The 13,768-nt window shown below is 37.7% G+C and overlaps 1 protein-coding gene across 10 annotated transcripts in view; it reads right to left on the bottom strand.

Annotated features, from left to right (window-relative positions):
• TFPI (tissue factor pathway inhibitor) overlaps positions 1-13,768 on the bottom strand; it is a 127,138-nt gene that overhangs the window by 19,126 nt on the left and 94,244 nt on the right. For 6 of the 10 annotated variants that reach the window (XM_041717366.2, XM_041717365.2, XM_072931607.1 and 3 more), the window contains one exon: positions 5,294-5,413. In XM_041717366.2, coding sequence (XP_041573300.2) covers positions 5,294-5,413 — 120 coding nt within the window. Of the gene's footprint in view, positions 1-5,293; positions 5,414-8,897; positions 8,950-9,052; positions 9,133-13,524; positions 13,748-13,768 lie in introns of those variants that run through there. The other 4 variants (XM_072931609.1, XM_041717367.2, XM_072931610.1 and 1 more) reach the window with 4 other exon arrangements.

Raw genomic sequence — 13,768 nt, 5'->3', positions numbered from 1 at the left:
AGAAATGAGACCCCTCCGTGACCTCTGCCAGTGACCCAGCTCAGTCTACAAGAGGTTGTGAAAACTTACCAGGTTTCTTAACCACTGAAATCTCAGACACACAGTTATGTCAGCTCATTTTCTTGCTGCATTGCACCACCCCAGTGTGGTGGGCTATCCAAGCAAAACCAGTATGCAAGCATTGTTGCAAAACTTGACCATGAGGAGGAACAAATGGCTTAAGCAGAGTTCATCCTGGGAACTTTCTGGTCTCCACTCCTAGCCCACTTCCCATCAGACCCAGGGAACAAAATCTTTGTTTTGGTTACCTCCTAAGGCCTTCCCCCTGCAGTCTCAGGGATGCTGCTAACCACTGTCAGATGTCCTGACATCTGCTGAGAACACAATGACTAACTGTGTCACACTTGGCAATCTCTCAGCTCCCTAGGAATGCTAGAAAGCTGCCACAGTTTGAGTAAAATCTGTACCCTGTCAAACCCCCAGGGGCCAAACCCTCCAACTTCAAACAGTAACCAAGCGACTCTGAAGGAAGAGGTCTCCGAGGGATTCCTCGGAACTGAATCATTCTTCTGTCTGGAAACAGTGAAAGAATTCTTCACCATTATTTTACACCTGGGAACAGTTAACTCATGCAGATGATATAAAATTAGCTTTCCTTCTCAGATTAGAGCAGCAGATGAGAGGACAAGCAGGAGTAATCTGCACAGACACACATCTGCCTGTACTAGTTTCATTTGTGGAATATATCTTGACAAAATTAATTCTTAGTGTAAGAATTCATCCTCTGCTCTTGATCACTGGGTCAAAGTGTTATTACATTTTAGGTGTGAAAAGCACAGGATATGACATTTAGTGAAGATGTCTGTCAGGAAAGTCAGTGAAAATTCCTCAGCAAAAACAGAGGAAGATAACACTTGAATGAATGCTAATGGAGTTTCTCATCCAAGTGAAGTAAAATTCCAAGCAATCTGAAGCACTCAGTTCTAGGATTTCACTACTGTCCTTGTAAAACAGCCCTTTTTTTTGGAAATATACTGCCTGAATATTCTTTATTATATACTAAATAATTTTTACTTCCTTCATGCATGCACAAAATAATTTAAACCTATATATATATATATATATATATATATATATATATATATGGTAAATCACTTTCAATTTTCCAATACACCATTTGTAGCTTGCAATTCAAGGCTGCTGCATGAGAGAAGGTTGATTTCTATACTCTCAACCTTGATTTTGGGCTCTCCAAGGTCAGTTGTTTCCCTGGCTGCTTGAAGTCTTGGTGGTACAGCAGCTGCCCTGTGCTCACTGCATCACTTCAGTAGCCCAAACCTCTGCCTGCTCTTTTTAATGGAAAATTTTGTCTCCTCTTCTCTCCATACTAAATAAACTCATTTCTTCCCATCTTTTTATTGGCCTTGCTTTTTAATCCTCTCATAGCTCCTATTTGGATGATTCCTATTAGTCTGGATTTCTGGCAAAATGCACTGTGGAGAATTGAATATAATCCCCTATCTGATGCATTACTAGTGGCAAATAGAGTGGAATAATTATTCTAGTTTTTTTCCTTAATCCAACACAAAATCACTTGCCTTTGTTTTTAAAACAACATTGAATTTATTTTTGAATGCTCTACAACTTCCATTGACTTTCCAGCAAATAGAACCTTGTTATACAGATGCTTCAACATTAAATTTCCATCTTGTATTTATGATTGCATTAATTCTCCTTCTTAAGCATAGCACATTCCATTTGTCATTTTAAAAAAAGTTAATTTAACCCCTCATGTTAGATCTGGTCCTGTTGGATATTTCTGACTCCTCCAATTTAGATATCTGGTCCAAATATATTAATAATTCCTGAATAATTGTAGGACTGTATTAGCCTAGACCAAGACCATTTTGTTTTAAATACCATAAATAATGATTACAGCTGGTCACTGTCACACAGAAGTTATAACTTTCCATTCTAAAACTGAAAAAATCCCCAGCAAAAAATTCTCTCCCTTTTTTCCTGCCCCTCCCCAGCTTTTTAATATAATGACTTCCTTACATCAGCTGCATGAGCACTAAACACCCATTACTGTGTTCTAAGAACCACTGCACTCCCCAGTATGCATTAAGAGCAAAGTAATGCCCATGAAATGGCTGACAATGAAAATGAGCTTATTGCAGGTATTTTTTGTCACTATTTTTCTTCCTCCAGTCCTTCAGCCTTCCTGCTTTTTGCAGCTGTCCAACAAGGTGGGGCCAAGACTGTCCCTATACAGCACAGCCATTCTCACCTTTGTTGTCACCCTCGTGGCAATTTTGGCCGCTCAAGGGGACAGCTTGGACACCACTCCTCATTTCAGTGCAGTCATTTCTGCCCTGGAAGAAGCAGTTTTTCTCTAATAAGCTGCAGCCAGCCCTGATGCAGCCCTGAGGCACACAGGGCTGTGGGTGATCCAGGCAAGGCTCTGTTATCACTTCACCAGAAAGCAGGGCAGTATTACAAAAGCAGAAGTGGTGAATAATGTCTCTAATCCTCTTACATTAGTACAAGTGAAAACAATGCCTTTCCTCTGGATGGAGGCGTAACAAAAGATTCTAATTTGGTTTTCAGACTCTTGTGGATAATCTGAAGGATAAAAAGACCTCCTTTTAATTAGAAAATGAACTGATTTCTATACTGCACACTGAGAAAATGATTTCTATGCAGCACAATAAATATGAAAGGTAAGTGTGTTATGGAGGAGTTGCGTTTTAGAACAGAGATATATGAATTGGGAGAATAAAGATCACGTATATTTCTGACTTTTTATGCAAAAATACTTTGTTTTAGTTTGCTTAGGTTATGTGTTCTTAACCTTATGAGAATTTCCATGGTTATCCTTAATTATAAAGACATGCTGTCATCTTTGCAGCCTTCCTTGGCAATGTCTCACTTTGATAAGCAGTATCAATACTAAGCACCTTGTCACTAATGAATAGCTGTTTCTTTTCTCTCCATCTTTGTCAATTTGACAGCTTCCCACCCACACACTGCTCAGTGCTCTTCCTACCCTGTGTTTCCTACATTTTTTTATAGGCGGGCACATTTATTCTTGGCAAGCTTTCACATATGAATAAAAAGCACATTCAATTTGTGAGTAATTTTCTTCAGGCTTTGGAACATCAGCTAAAGTGATGCCTACCACATAAGGGATTAATGAACAATATACATAGCCTGGTTATTTTTATACCTTTCATTTTTGTTATTGCACTTATCTATTGATGGAAAAATGACAGGTTTTGCTGGAAGAGAACAAATGAAAAATATTTTTAATACATTGGGCTTGACCCTGCAATCTTGATTATTACTGTAATTAAAATAGACAAAACCCCACCTCTGAAATTCACAAAGCACTTGTACTCACTGTGATCCAGAAGTACGGTATTAAAAATAATGGCTGCACACAATTTTATCCTTTAATATCTGAAATTTATGGAATGCTGGGGTAAAATGTCATTGCTTTATAATCATCTAACTTAAAAAAAACATTATCAATGATATTGCAGCCCACAAAATTTCAACATTTAAAGTCTGAGTCCAGAAGTTAAATCCTGAGAAACCACAAACAAAATTTTAGTTAACAACAATCTAAATATTTAGTTAAGACAGTACAGCAAAAGCTTTTTTATTGTAAACACTGCAACTGAGTCCTCAATAGTCACAAAACCAGGATCCTAGTTTAATATCTAAGCCCCGCATCTGATGGGTTTTTACTTCAGAATTAAAGCCAGAAGTTCAGAATTGTTTCCCATACTAAATCAGTTAGTGGTCACATAATCCTAAGTAAGCAGTTGCAAAATAACCAGTGAAAAAATAATCCCCAGTAAAATGACTATTTAATTTCCTTGAGATTATTTACTTATTTTCTTTTATAAACAAAGCAAATAGAGGGAAAAAAATTAAGCCATCAGATTTCTTGTTATGGTGACAAAGTTTGCAAGCTGATTTGGCCTTCATGACCTGCAAGCTTGCCTAAGAATTTATACGACATTAAGGGTTGTGGGGCAAAGATAAATGTGACTTTGCCCTCAAACAAAAAGGGAATTTTTGTACTTCAGAGTTTAAAAGAAACAAGTTTATTCTGAATGAATCAGTCTTTACTACACAGTCATTCTAGTCACACACTTGACCTGCAACACCACATATTTAAAATTGTAGTGACTAATTGTGACATGGTCCTATCTTAGTGTAGCCATGACTGTGCACAGCCACTAGTTCTGCCTCAAAAAACACTGCTGTAAAAATCTGATAGAGAGAAATAATCTGGATGGAAATAGGAGAAAAGATAACAAAAATATTCCCCTTAGCTGCACTTTCATTTGCACTTCCAAATCAGACTTGTCAAACAAAAGCAGCCACTTCAGAGTCCTCTGCAGCTTAGGGAAGTGATCACAGTTTCAAGTCATATCCTCAAAGGCAAAAGGAGTACTTTAGTGTGGCCCCAGCAGTTTATTTTCCCCTCATCTTCCTCAGAATTGTTTGGGAAGAAATTGAAATACCCTTCACAATGATAGCCAGTCTAGAATTCTGATAGATCTTAATTTCAGTGAAGTAAACAATGATCTTACCATGGTGAAAAATCAAGAACATCCCCATTTCTAACAGTCGCACTGCTTTTCTAACAAAATTTTTCAACTGGTGAGTTTTTAGTCATAGAATTGTAGACTATCCTAAATTGGAAGGGATTAACAAGGATCAAGTCCAACTCCTTTATTTATTCAGTGATATCAAATCACTTGGGCAATACAAAGACCTTTGTTAAGGCCCAGGAAAACTACCAGGAGAGCAATTGTATAATCCTTAAATCCAACTTTTTAAATTAACTGTGACTCATGAGATCTGTAAAATCAATCTACAATGGTATTAGTCATATTTTTGCTTTTTCTGTGTAAGCAAATAAAGCCTGAGTTAACCAGCTCTATGTTTCTTTGCCTGAACAATGAACCTTTCCATGCTCCTAAAGAAGACCTTTAAAAGAATCACCTTGATACCTAACCCAGTGTTTGATTAGGATTAGATATTCCAAATAGCTTGGGAAACAGAAGCCCCAGCAGAATGCAATTTTGCTAAAGCTTGATAATTCTAAGCATCTCTCTCTTAGAGGCCATTTTTAGCTTAGTCTCAATTTCCAAAGTTTCCCACAGAAGTTCAAGTACAGAATTACATCTACAGTGCATTTTAACATAGTGGGCTTGGGTGTTTGAGTGTTTGGTTTTTATTAGTTGAGTTTTAGGTGTTTTCCAGGATCTCTTACCCACAGCATGCTCTTCTTTGCTGCCATCCAGCTCAGCAGTTGTGCGCCCGGCGATACAGAAGAGCAGCAAGATAAAGGGTGAAGGTAAGAAATGTCCCTCTTTTCTTCCCTTCATCTTCCCTGTATAATAAAAATGAGAGTTGACAAACTCAGTCAGGTTCCTTGAGCGTTCTGCAGAAGCCATCAGGGGGGCAGTGCACAGCCCTGTGGGCAGGCACACCAACTGGGAGCTTTGGGGGTCATGTGAGGTCTTTTAGCACCATCTTGTAAGCACAATGAAACAAGACAAGGATTGCAGTTGTGCTCAGCAGATTGCAAATCTCCTATCCCATCTCCAATGCACAATTTTTGAAATATTCTGTAAATGGAAAAAAAATGAGCAAAAGCTAGAGTATTTTTCAAAGAAACAGAAGTAGCATCTTTCATTGCAATTCTAACTGGAACTCCAGTTTTACAATCCTTTATATACAAGGTTTTGTAGTACCTGACCTTGGAAGAATTTTGCATTTTTAGCAAAAAAAAAAAAAAAAAGTTAAAAAAAGAGTTACAAAAAAATCTTTTAATTTACCCCTTATAAAAAGTCCAGTCATGCTTTAAAACAGAAAGTTAACTCTGCACATGGTAACCTGAAGTCATCCAAGACTGTCTTTGTGAGTTGAGAGACATCTGATTTATGATGTTATTTTGACATCAACTAAAATTAAAATAAATCCAAACTAATAAAACGGTATTGAGGGAAATATTAATTAAAAAATTCAAAGAACTGCACAGACAATTACCAATACAATATAAACAAAGTTGATGATAGTTTGAATTTTTCCAGGCTCACTTAAAGCAGAAATACCATCAATTATTCATATTGGATACTTAGATATAAAGTAATAACTTTCAAACTGCCTGGCTCCAGTGAGGTCACTGGAATAAAAAATTACAAAATGCAGTTATTGTTTTTAAAATTAAATGGGAAAGAGCAAATTTCTAGCACATTGTTTTCCTTAGAAGTTATCATTGGCACAATTGTGGCTCTTTATAAAGGAACTTGCTAATTATCCACAACCTCAATAACCCATTAATTAATTCTGTGTTTGTCCCTGAGCCCTCAGTTTCCATGTTTGAGTTTTTCCAAACATGCCATCAAAACTCTCACTAGTTCAACAAAACTCTATTTTAATTTAGTTTTTCATCACTTAAATTGAGGCTTTGGTTCCTTCTTTCAGGAATCCACAGGGTATAAATCTAGATTGCAAAATACAGTAATCAGTTTTTAGTCAGTTTTCCCATATTCTCAAAAGCTTTTCCCCAAGCAGAACACAGGCAACCAAGCAGAAATGGAAATCCTTAGTAAGTTCCTAAATTTTTTTTTAAATTCGGAAATAGAAGTCTGTGTATCATGAGCTACCATACAGCACTGTCACTGTGTGTTAATGAGGACAAATTACTGCATTGGTACAGAGAACAAAACCCTTACCAGGATATAGTATTTCTATTCCTCCACTCAACTTCTACCTTTCCCTTAACAGGAAGGGTCAAAAGTGTGCCAAAATCCGGGCATCTCCATGCTTGGGCCAGCTCCCAACAGGAGCAGTGCAGGCTGTGCAGCAGCATATGTGCCTTGCTGCAAAGTCTCCTGAGCAAGCACAACCTGCTTTATCCTCCTGCTGACCTTCCAGGAGCTCACACAGGCCCAGAACATTGGGTCAGCCTTGGGTGGAGGTGGGATGAGTGGGGTGAAGGTTTTGGTAATAAAATGCTCAAATACTTCTGTAGTTGAATTTTATCTTCTTATTCCTAAAGGAAGAATGAAATCCTAGATCAAAGCATACTTGGCACTGGATTTTCAATTAAAACCCAAACCCTCTAGAAAAAGTCCAGTTTTTCTGACTGGATGTTCAGCTGCCCAGTAACAGAACTTTAAAGCTGTAAGCCTCTTATGATATTGGTATAATTACTTTTTTTAAACATTCTGGGTTTTTTTGATGTATTTGTATGGAGTGCAAAATTCAAAATACTTCATCTATTATATCTGTCTCAGTAAAATGTCAAATGCACACGTTAGTGAAAAACTATAATGAGAAAAATAGGAAATGTTTCAATTTTAAATAGGTCATGTTTAACTGTCTGATTATTTCAGCCACATTCTGAAAACTTCTGAGAATAAATAAAGCCTTTTCCTCCAGAAGGATTCTAGATTGGGGCAGCCGGGTATCAGTCCAGCATTAATATTCTACATCATCGTGTCATTAACGCATATTTCACACAGACAATTCCTTAGGAACTGGCATTCTACTGCTCCCAAACTCCCCACCTTTTAATCAGACATTTTATAACAGACAACAAGAATTTTACCTGACAAAGGAGATCAAAGGTCTGCAGGTAATAATTGGCACTGATATATTTTCTGATTTAATTAAACGCTTTTCATTTAGAGCCATTAGCTTCCCTCAGGCTGAAATACAGGTAGCCAAGGCAGACCACAAGCAATCAAGGAAGCTCCCAGTTACAGATCCTTACTACCTGGCCTTATAATCAAGGCTTTTTCCTCCTGACACCCAAAACAAAAGTAGAAAGAAGATCTCAACATGTTTTTTGCCAAAACTAGAAAAGCATAAAACTCAGTGTCTTGTCCATGAAGCTTGCAGCCTTTGGAGACAGGACTTTTTTTTTTTTGTTTAACATAGCAGTCTCTTCAACACCAATTTCTCAAATTCCCTGAATGTTTAGTCACAAACTTTTTTTTTTCCCTCCAGTGTGTCATTTATCTCTAACACACTAACTGGAAAAAGGAAAACAAAACTAGTGTTTCCCACAGTAGCCAAAAAACGACATCCTTAGAAAAAGGCCTAAAGTGACATTGCAATGCCCGTAAAAGTGACTCATTCACACTGACAGCCCAGGAAACAAACACACACACACAGAAAGGCAGATGATATAATTAAGTAGAGGAATTAATAGCAAAAGGTAGGCTCTGCATAGCCAGAGGTCCATTTTAGCATAGCCTAAAATTAAAGATTAAAAGGTTCAACTAGACAGGATTATAACACTTCTGATATAAAAGCAGACCTTTTCCAGTTCACTACAGTTCAGAGTCATTGTCTTTGCCCTGTGATATCTTGCACTGCCTACTAGGACCTGTGTGACAAAGGTTTCATCACTCTTATCTGCAGCATTGTCTCCCAGCTGGCAAGAGTCAGTGATCCCTTAAAAACTATTATATTACATGTGCTGGTTTGGAGCTGTTTTCTCATTCCCTCATCTGTAAATATGAAGAATGGAATGATCAGGAATTCAATCACCTCTGTTCCGATGGTGATACCTGAGTCAGTGTTGAGCTGTCAATTTAACTGATTTCCACCAGACCCTTGTGCTGTCACAGCAGCTTTTTAAGTTCAGGTAGTGCACTATGAATCATGAGCATGCAAACATTACTGACTGAAAGGAAAAGCTATGGAAACCCCACCCCCCATTCCAAATTATCTCCCTTTTTCTGTGCCCTGCTGTAGCAGCTCTCATAGTCTGTGTCAGTCCTGGGACCAGGGACTCCATCTGCTTTCTCCAGGAACTTCAATTCCTTCTTGTCATGAAAGAATTTTGGTTGGTTACCTACCTTTCACCATTTAGCATAAATACTTTGCTGCTGCACTATTCCAGTCTCTGAAATTACCTAGTGAGAACTGGAAAGTGAAGTGAAAACTGAGAAATATGGAGAAAAATTGGTAAAAAATAGTGTTATTAGCTTTTTATGCTGAAAAGTTATATAACCTGATGTCACTCTTTCAGATTTAAACTCCCACCTTCTTTCTGCTTTTATGAAGGTTGTAAATGCTGCTTTCCAAGCACACCTGATAAAAGAATTGAAAAGAAAAACCATGTCATATTTTGAAAAGGAAATATAAAAAAATTATTAATAAACCCAGCACAAGAAATCTCTTCTTTCTTATATGGCTGTAGACCTCTTGCCTTGAATTTTCTGTGTAAACTTCTTTCACTCCTGCTTTAAAACTGTCTTCTATTTTCCCAGCTTAGGTCCAGGACCTATTTTTTCCCTTCTGCTGGTCTGTTCACATCTGGCACTAGGTACTTCTGCCATCCTGTCTCCACTCAACTCCTGTGACACAGCTCCAGACTCTAAATTCCTCCTCCACTGAGCTCTCCTTCTTGCCTGGCTCAGTCAGATGTCCTATCCATGGTATCCACGACCCAAGAGCTAAGAACTGGATATAATCAGGTAGGCAGAGCTGTAGTGACAGTAAGCCTTGACTACAGAATCTTGCAAACAATTTTCCTGACTCCCTGACCAAGCAGTGCAGAGCACCTGATGCAAGTCAAAGCAAATTATAACTTCTGAAATTAAGACTGATTTATTAAAATAACTGCCCTTTTCATAGGACCACTTGGTTTGTCTACAACAAATGACATAACTAGTTCGCTTCCATTTTGATATAGCTTTCAACAGGGAAAAGAAATCTTTTGCTCCTATCATAATATTTTTACATGTGGACTAAAGCAAATAACTTGCTTAGGTATTCTCATAAAACTTAATAAACAAAAAACCCCACTACACTCAGGCCTGAACTTCTCAGACAGAAACTACCCATTGGTAGCAAAAATATTGGCCATCTGATCTTATTTTCAAACAATGTTTTCAATATCCTAATAAAAACCACTCCAGAGCACAAGATCCACTAGCAAAACAAACAAGCAGCAATATTACTTACATCTAAGCACAATAAAGTGTCTAACCTGGCTTTTTCCTAGCAGTTTGGACTGCAAAAGTCCAGTCCATGTATTATGGATATACAGAAGTGAATTTAGATGTCAATTAACTTAGCACAATCCGCTTTTCTAGTGGGGAGAGTAATTTCAGCACTATATTATATATATATGTAATCCAGTGGTGGGTAATTTCCCATTTGCACTTGTGCTGTGGGAGCATGACTACTCAATCAGGTGCTGAAAATACCACAGGCAGGCACAGGAGGAAACTATTACCACAGTGATGCCTCTTGTGACTGGTTTTGGTCATATCCATTCACCTTTTGTCACCTCACCTTCACATCAATCACGTTTTCACACAGGTTCAAAATACAAATTTCCCTGCTCTGTCAAGCAAGTTTAAGTCACTTGGTCTGTCTTCCCAGCTGGGTTCACCACAGACACTCTTCCTGCAGTGGATGTGACTGTCACACAGGTTAGAAATGCTGAAACTGCCTTCAGTGGGAATTACCCAGGATTCAGACTGCCTCAGATTATCACCCTACAGCCACTTTAAACCAACATGAAATAACAATGCCATAGAAAAAAGGATTGCATTCCCTTCATCTCCTGCAGTGCCCGCTCCTCTGGACATAGAGCAAATGCCAACATTCTTTCTTGAAGTTCATAAAAACAATACCAATTGGGTATTTCCTTCACATAAAATCTGTATTTCTAACCTACTTGCTGCAACTGCTCTTTTCAATGTAGTTACATTAAAATTAGCTCTCTTGGAAGGCTTTATTTTCTGAAGGAAGGTTAAATTTTCTGAAAAAGTTGAAGTTTCTTGTGGTCCAACTTATAACCTGGGGGTCAAAAGCCTAGTTTTATTTTCCCACTAAACTGTAAATCTAATTATCTGATTCAGAGCTTCACTCAGTTACTCATCAGGGAAGGTGGCAGCAATACTAAAGCTGGGAAATACACAACTGTATTAACAGCACAGGAAGTAATTAAAAAACCAAACACAGAGTTGTGAGAGAAAATGAAAATGATTAAAATAAATCTATTTTGCTGTGAAGTAACTATGAGGGGAAAGGAATTGTACAATTCTCCATATGGTTTTCTTCATTCTGTCCCCAGGGGTACTCTGCCTCCATTGTAAAGTTAAAATGGTTTCATAAGACAAATATACAGAAGTGAGTAATTTGTCCTTGTTTTTCAAGAGAGTTTTTTCTGGTTTCACTGTGAAGAGCAACTTCAGATAGGTAAGAGCCCATCAGCCCCTCCTGACTCTATAGAGAGAAAATATGACTGTTCAGAATGCAGCCCAACCAAACAGTAGGAACCACTGGAATTTGACAGATTTTAAAGCCTTTGCTCCAAAACTGAGATATGACAGTCATGTAAACCTCAATGCTGCTAAGTTCTACTGATACTCTTTTGTTTTTAATTTTAAAATTTATTTGCTTCTTCCTATACAAATGCTTTGAGTCCTTCTGGCAGACATTCTCAGAATGAAATGAATGCGCACCAACAAAACGATGACAGTAAAAAGGCACTTAAAGCAGATACCACCTAATCTTACAATGCAAGCTAAAATTACTGCCAGAATCACCTTTTCTAAAGTATTAAAGCAACTTTCCAGTATGTGAAAAACTGTGTAATGGTGTTGTTTTTTTTTTTTCCAGAGGAGATTTCATTATTTTTTCTGAAACAATCCTAATCCCACTGATCTATCAGTGGGAAAAGTCTGTGCTCTGTGCCCTAAAAGTGATCCAAGACGCACAGAATCAGTATAGCATAAAGGATATTGGTGCCCCTATGTTGGTGAACACCTGGATACCAGCATCAGCTTCTGTTTATTCATTTGGAAGAGTTATTTGAGAAACAAACAGTCCTTGCAGGTAGAACTGGAGCTGAGTAATTCTCTAACTGTGAATCTGGACATGTTCTGAGAGTCTGCATGGTTGCTCCTTTTTTTACACCCTTGCTTTGTTTCCAAGATCATTTTTCCTTCAATTTCTTAAAATTCTTTCTTCCCAGAAAACTTTTAGAATGCTGTCCCTCACTTCCCTATAGATCTAAAATAGACATCGAAGAGCCAAATTTTTACCACTGGGCTTTCAAAATTACTCTCCAATAAGATTCGAGATAGATAAACTCAATGCCATTAAATACCTATCTGTCCTGAATCAAAAACATAAAACTCTAATTCAACATTTAGAATATTACTAGAATAATAACTATTAAGTTTTCATGAGCAACATTAGTAAATGTAGACACTGCACTAAAAAGCTAAATACACCTTAAATGTCACATGGCTACACCAGGGAGCTGAAATGCTTTAAAACTCAACATTACAAACTATGCAATATGCACAATGTGAGGACAAACATACAGATTACTGAAAGGCAATTTAAAGGGCACTCAGTGACTCTCTGACATAAAAGTCATAAAATATTCAAATAAATGGATTCATCAAGCAATTGGTCACATGGCTCCTTGTTAATGAACCATTTCACATGAGGCATTATTTGACAGGAGAAAAGGTCAGAGCAGGACGTGCTTTAATCACATCTACCTCCTCAGCATTGTTCTGTGTATATTACACACAAAGTAAACTTGATTATAATCCTCAAATTCAGTTTAAATAATAATTCAGAGGAATCTGCTGTGGATACAGGTATTTGCAGCCTTCACAGACAGTAATAAATGTCTCCTAGTGAAATTAAATAATGGGCAGAAGGCTCCAAAGGGCAAAGGCTGACAGCTTTGCCCAAGTAGGTGCCCAGCAATTCCTCCAGCCGGCCCTTGCTGTCCCTATCTGCACTGACAGCTGCACTTCCTGTCTCTGTGTCTGCCCATAAGACACTCAGGAAGGAAGGTTTTTATCTTTACATGTTTCCCATGACACTTTCATGGCTAATTCCTGGAGTACTGAGTCAGACTGACCATTCACACACTCCTCCCCCAATCCAAATTGCCATTTTTCTCCCTACCTCTAATTTCCCTTTGTTATGGGCTTTTCCCTCATTTAAATCGCAATTTTGTTAACATATTAGCCAATACTAGTAGTATTTTAAAATACAGGCTAGTAGCACTTCTTTGTTTTACACAGTTACTAAAAATGAAGTTTACATCAATTATTCTAAGTAAAATATTTTAAAAAATCACCAAAAATATTCTGGTTTTTTGGGGTGCAGCATACATTTGCTACACTGATACCTCATTCATTAGTTTCTTGTAAATTTCAAACATACTTTGAGTGAAATTGGCTTATGCCTTAATTTGTTTCTCCTAAAATCTTCCTGTACTTCTCAAAATATTAATTGATTCAGATGCTAGTTGTCTCAGACTGATTTGAAACAGCCTGACAGAGCACTCTGCTTGAATCAAGCCTCTTGGATCCACTGCAGTGGAGAAATCGCTTCAAAAAGAGCAAGAGCTTTTCTTCCAACTCAAGCTATTGATCAGAATTAGCTTATTCAGCTTTAGCATGGCTTCCTTTCCAAGAACTGACTCGGAGTTTAAAATACCTGAGACTGAGATTATGGCAACCAAATGTTAGTTGTAATAATCTTCCAAGTATAGTCGTTGTCCTGCTGTTTCAAATCTGCAGAGGAAATGAAGTCTCTCCCTCTTTGCGGCACTCTTTGCTGGACTTTGAGTCTAAACATCTGACTCCTGCATCTAAAGAAAAGCCACCAGTTGATACTGCTTGCGGCAGCTAAAGGAAAAAAATACTCAGTTAAAACGCAAAGTCTGTAGCAAAGTACTCAC

This window comes from Taeniopygia guttata, chromosome 7 (assembly GCF_048771995.1).
Source record: "Taeniopygia guttata chromosome 7, bTaeGut7.mat, whole genome shotgun sequence".
NCBI classification, from domain to species: Eukaryota; Metazoa; Chordata; class Aves; order Passeriformes; family Estrildidae; genus Taeniopygia; species Taeniopygia guttata.
The sequence above is the reverse complement of the archived record's forward strand: the minus strand, read 5'-3'. Positions and strand labels throughout refer to the sequence as shown.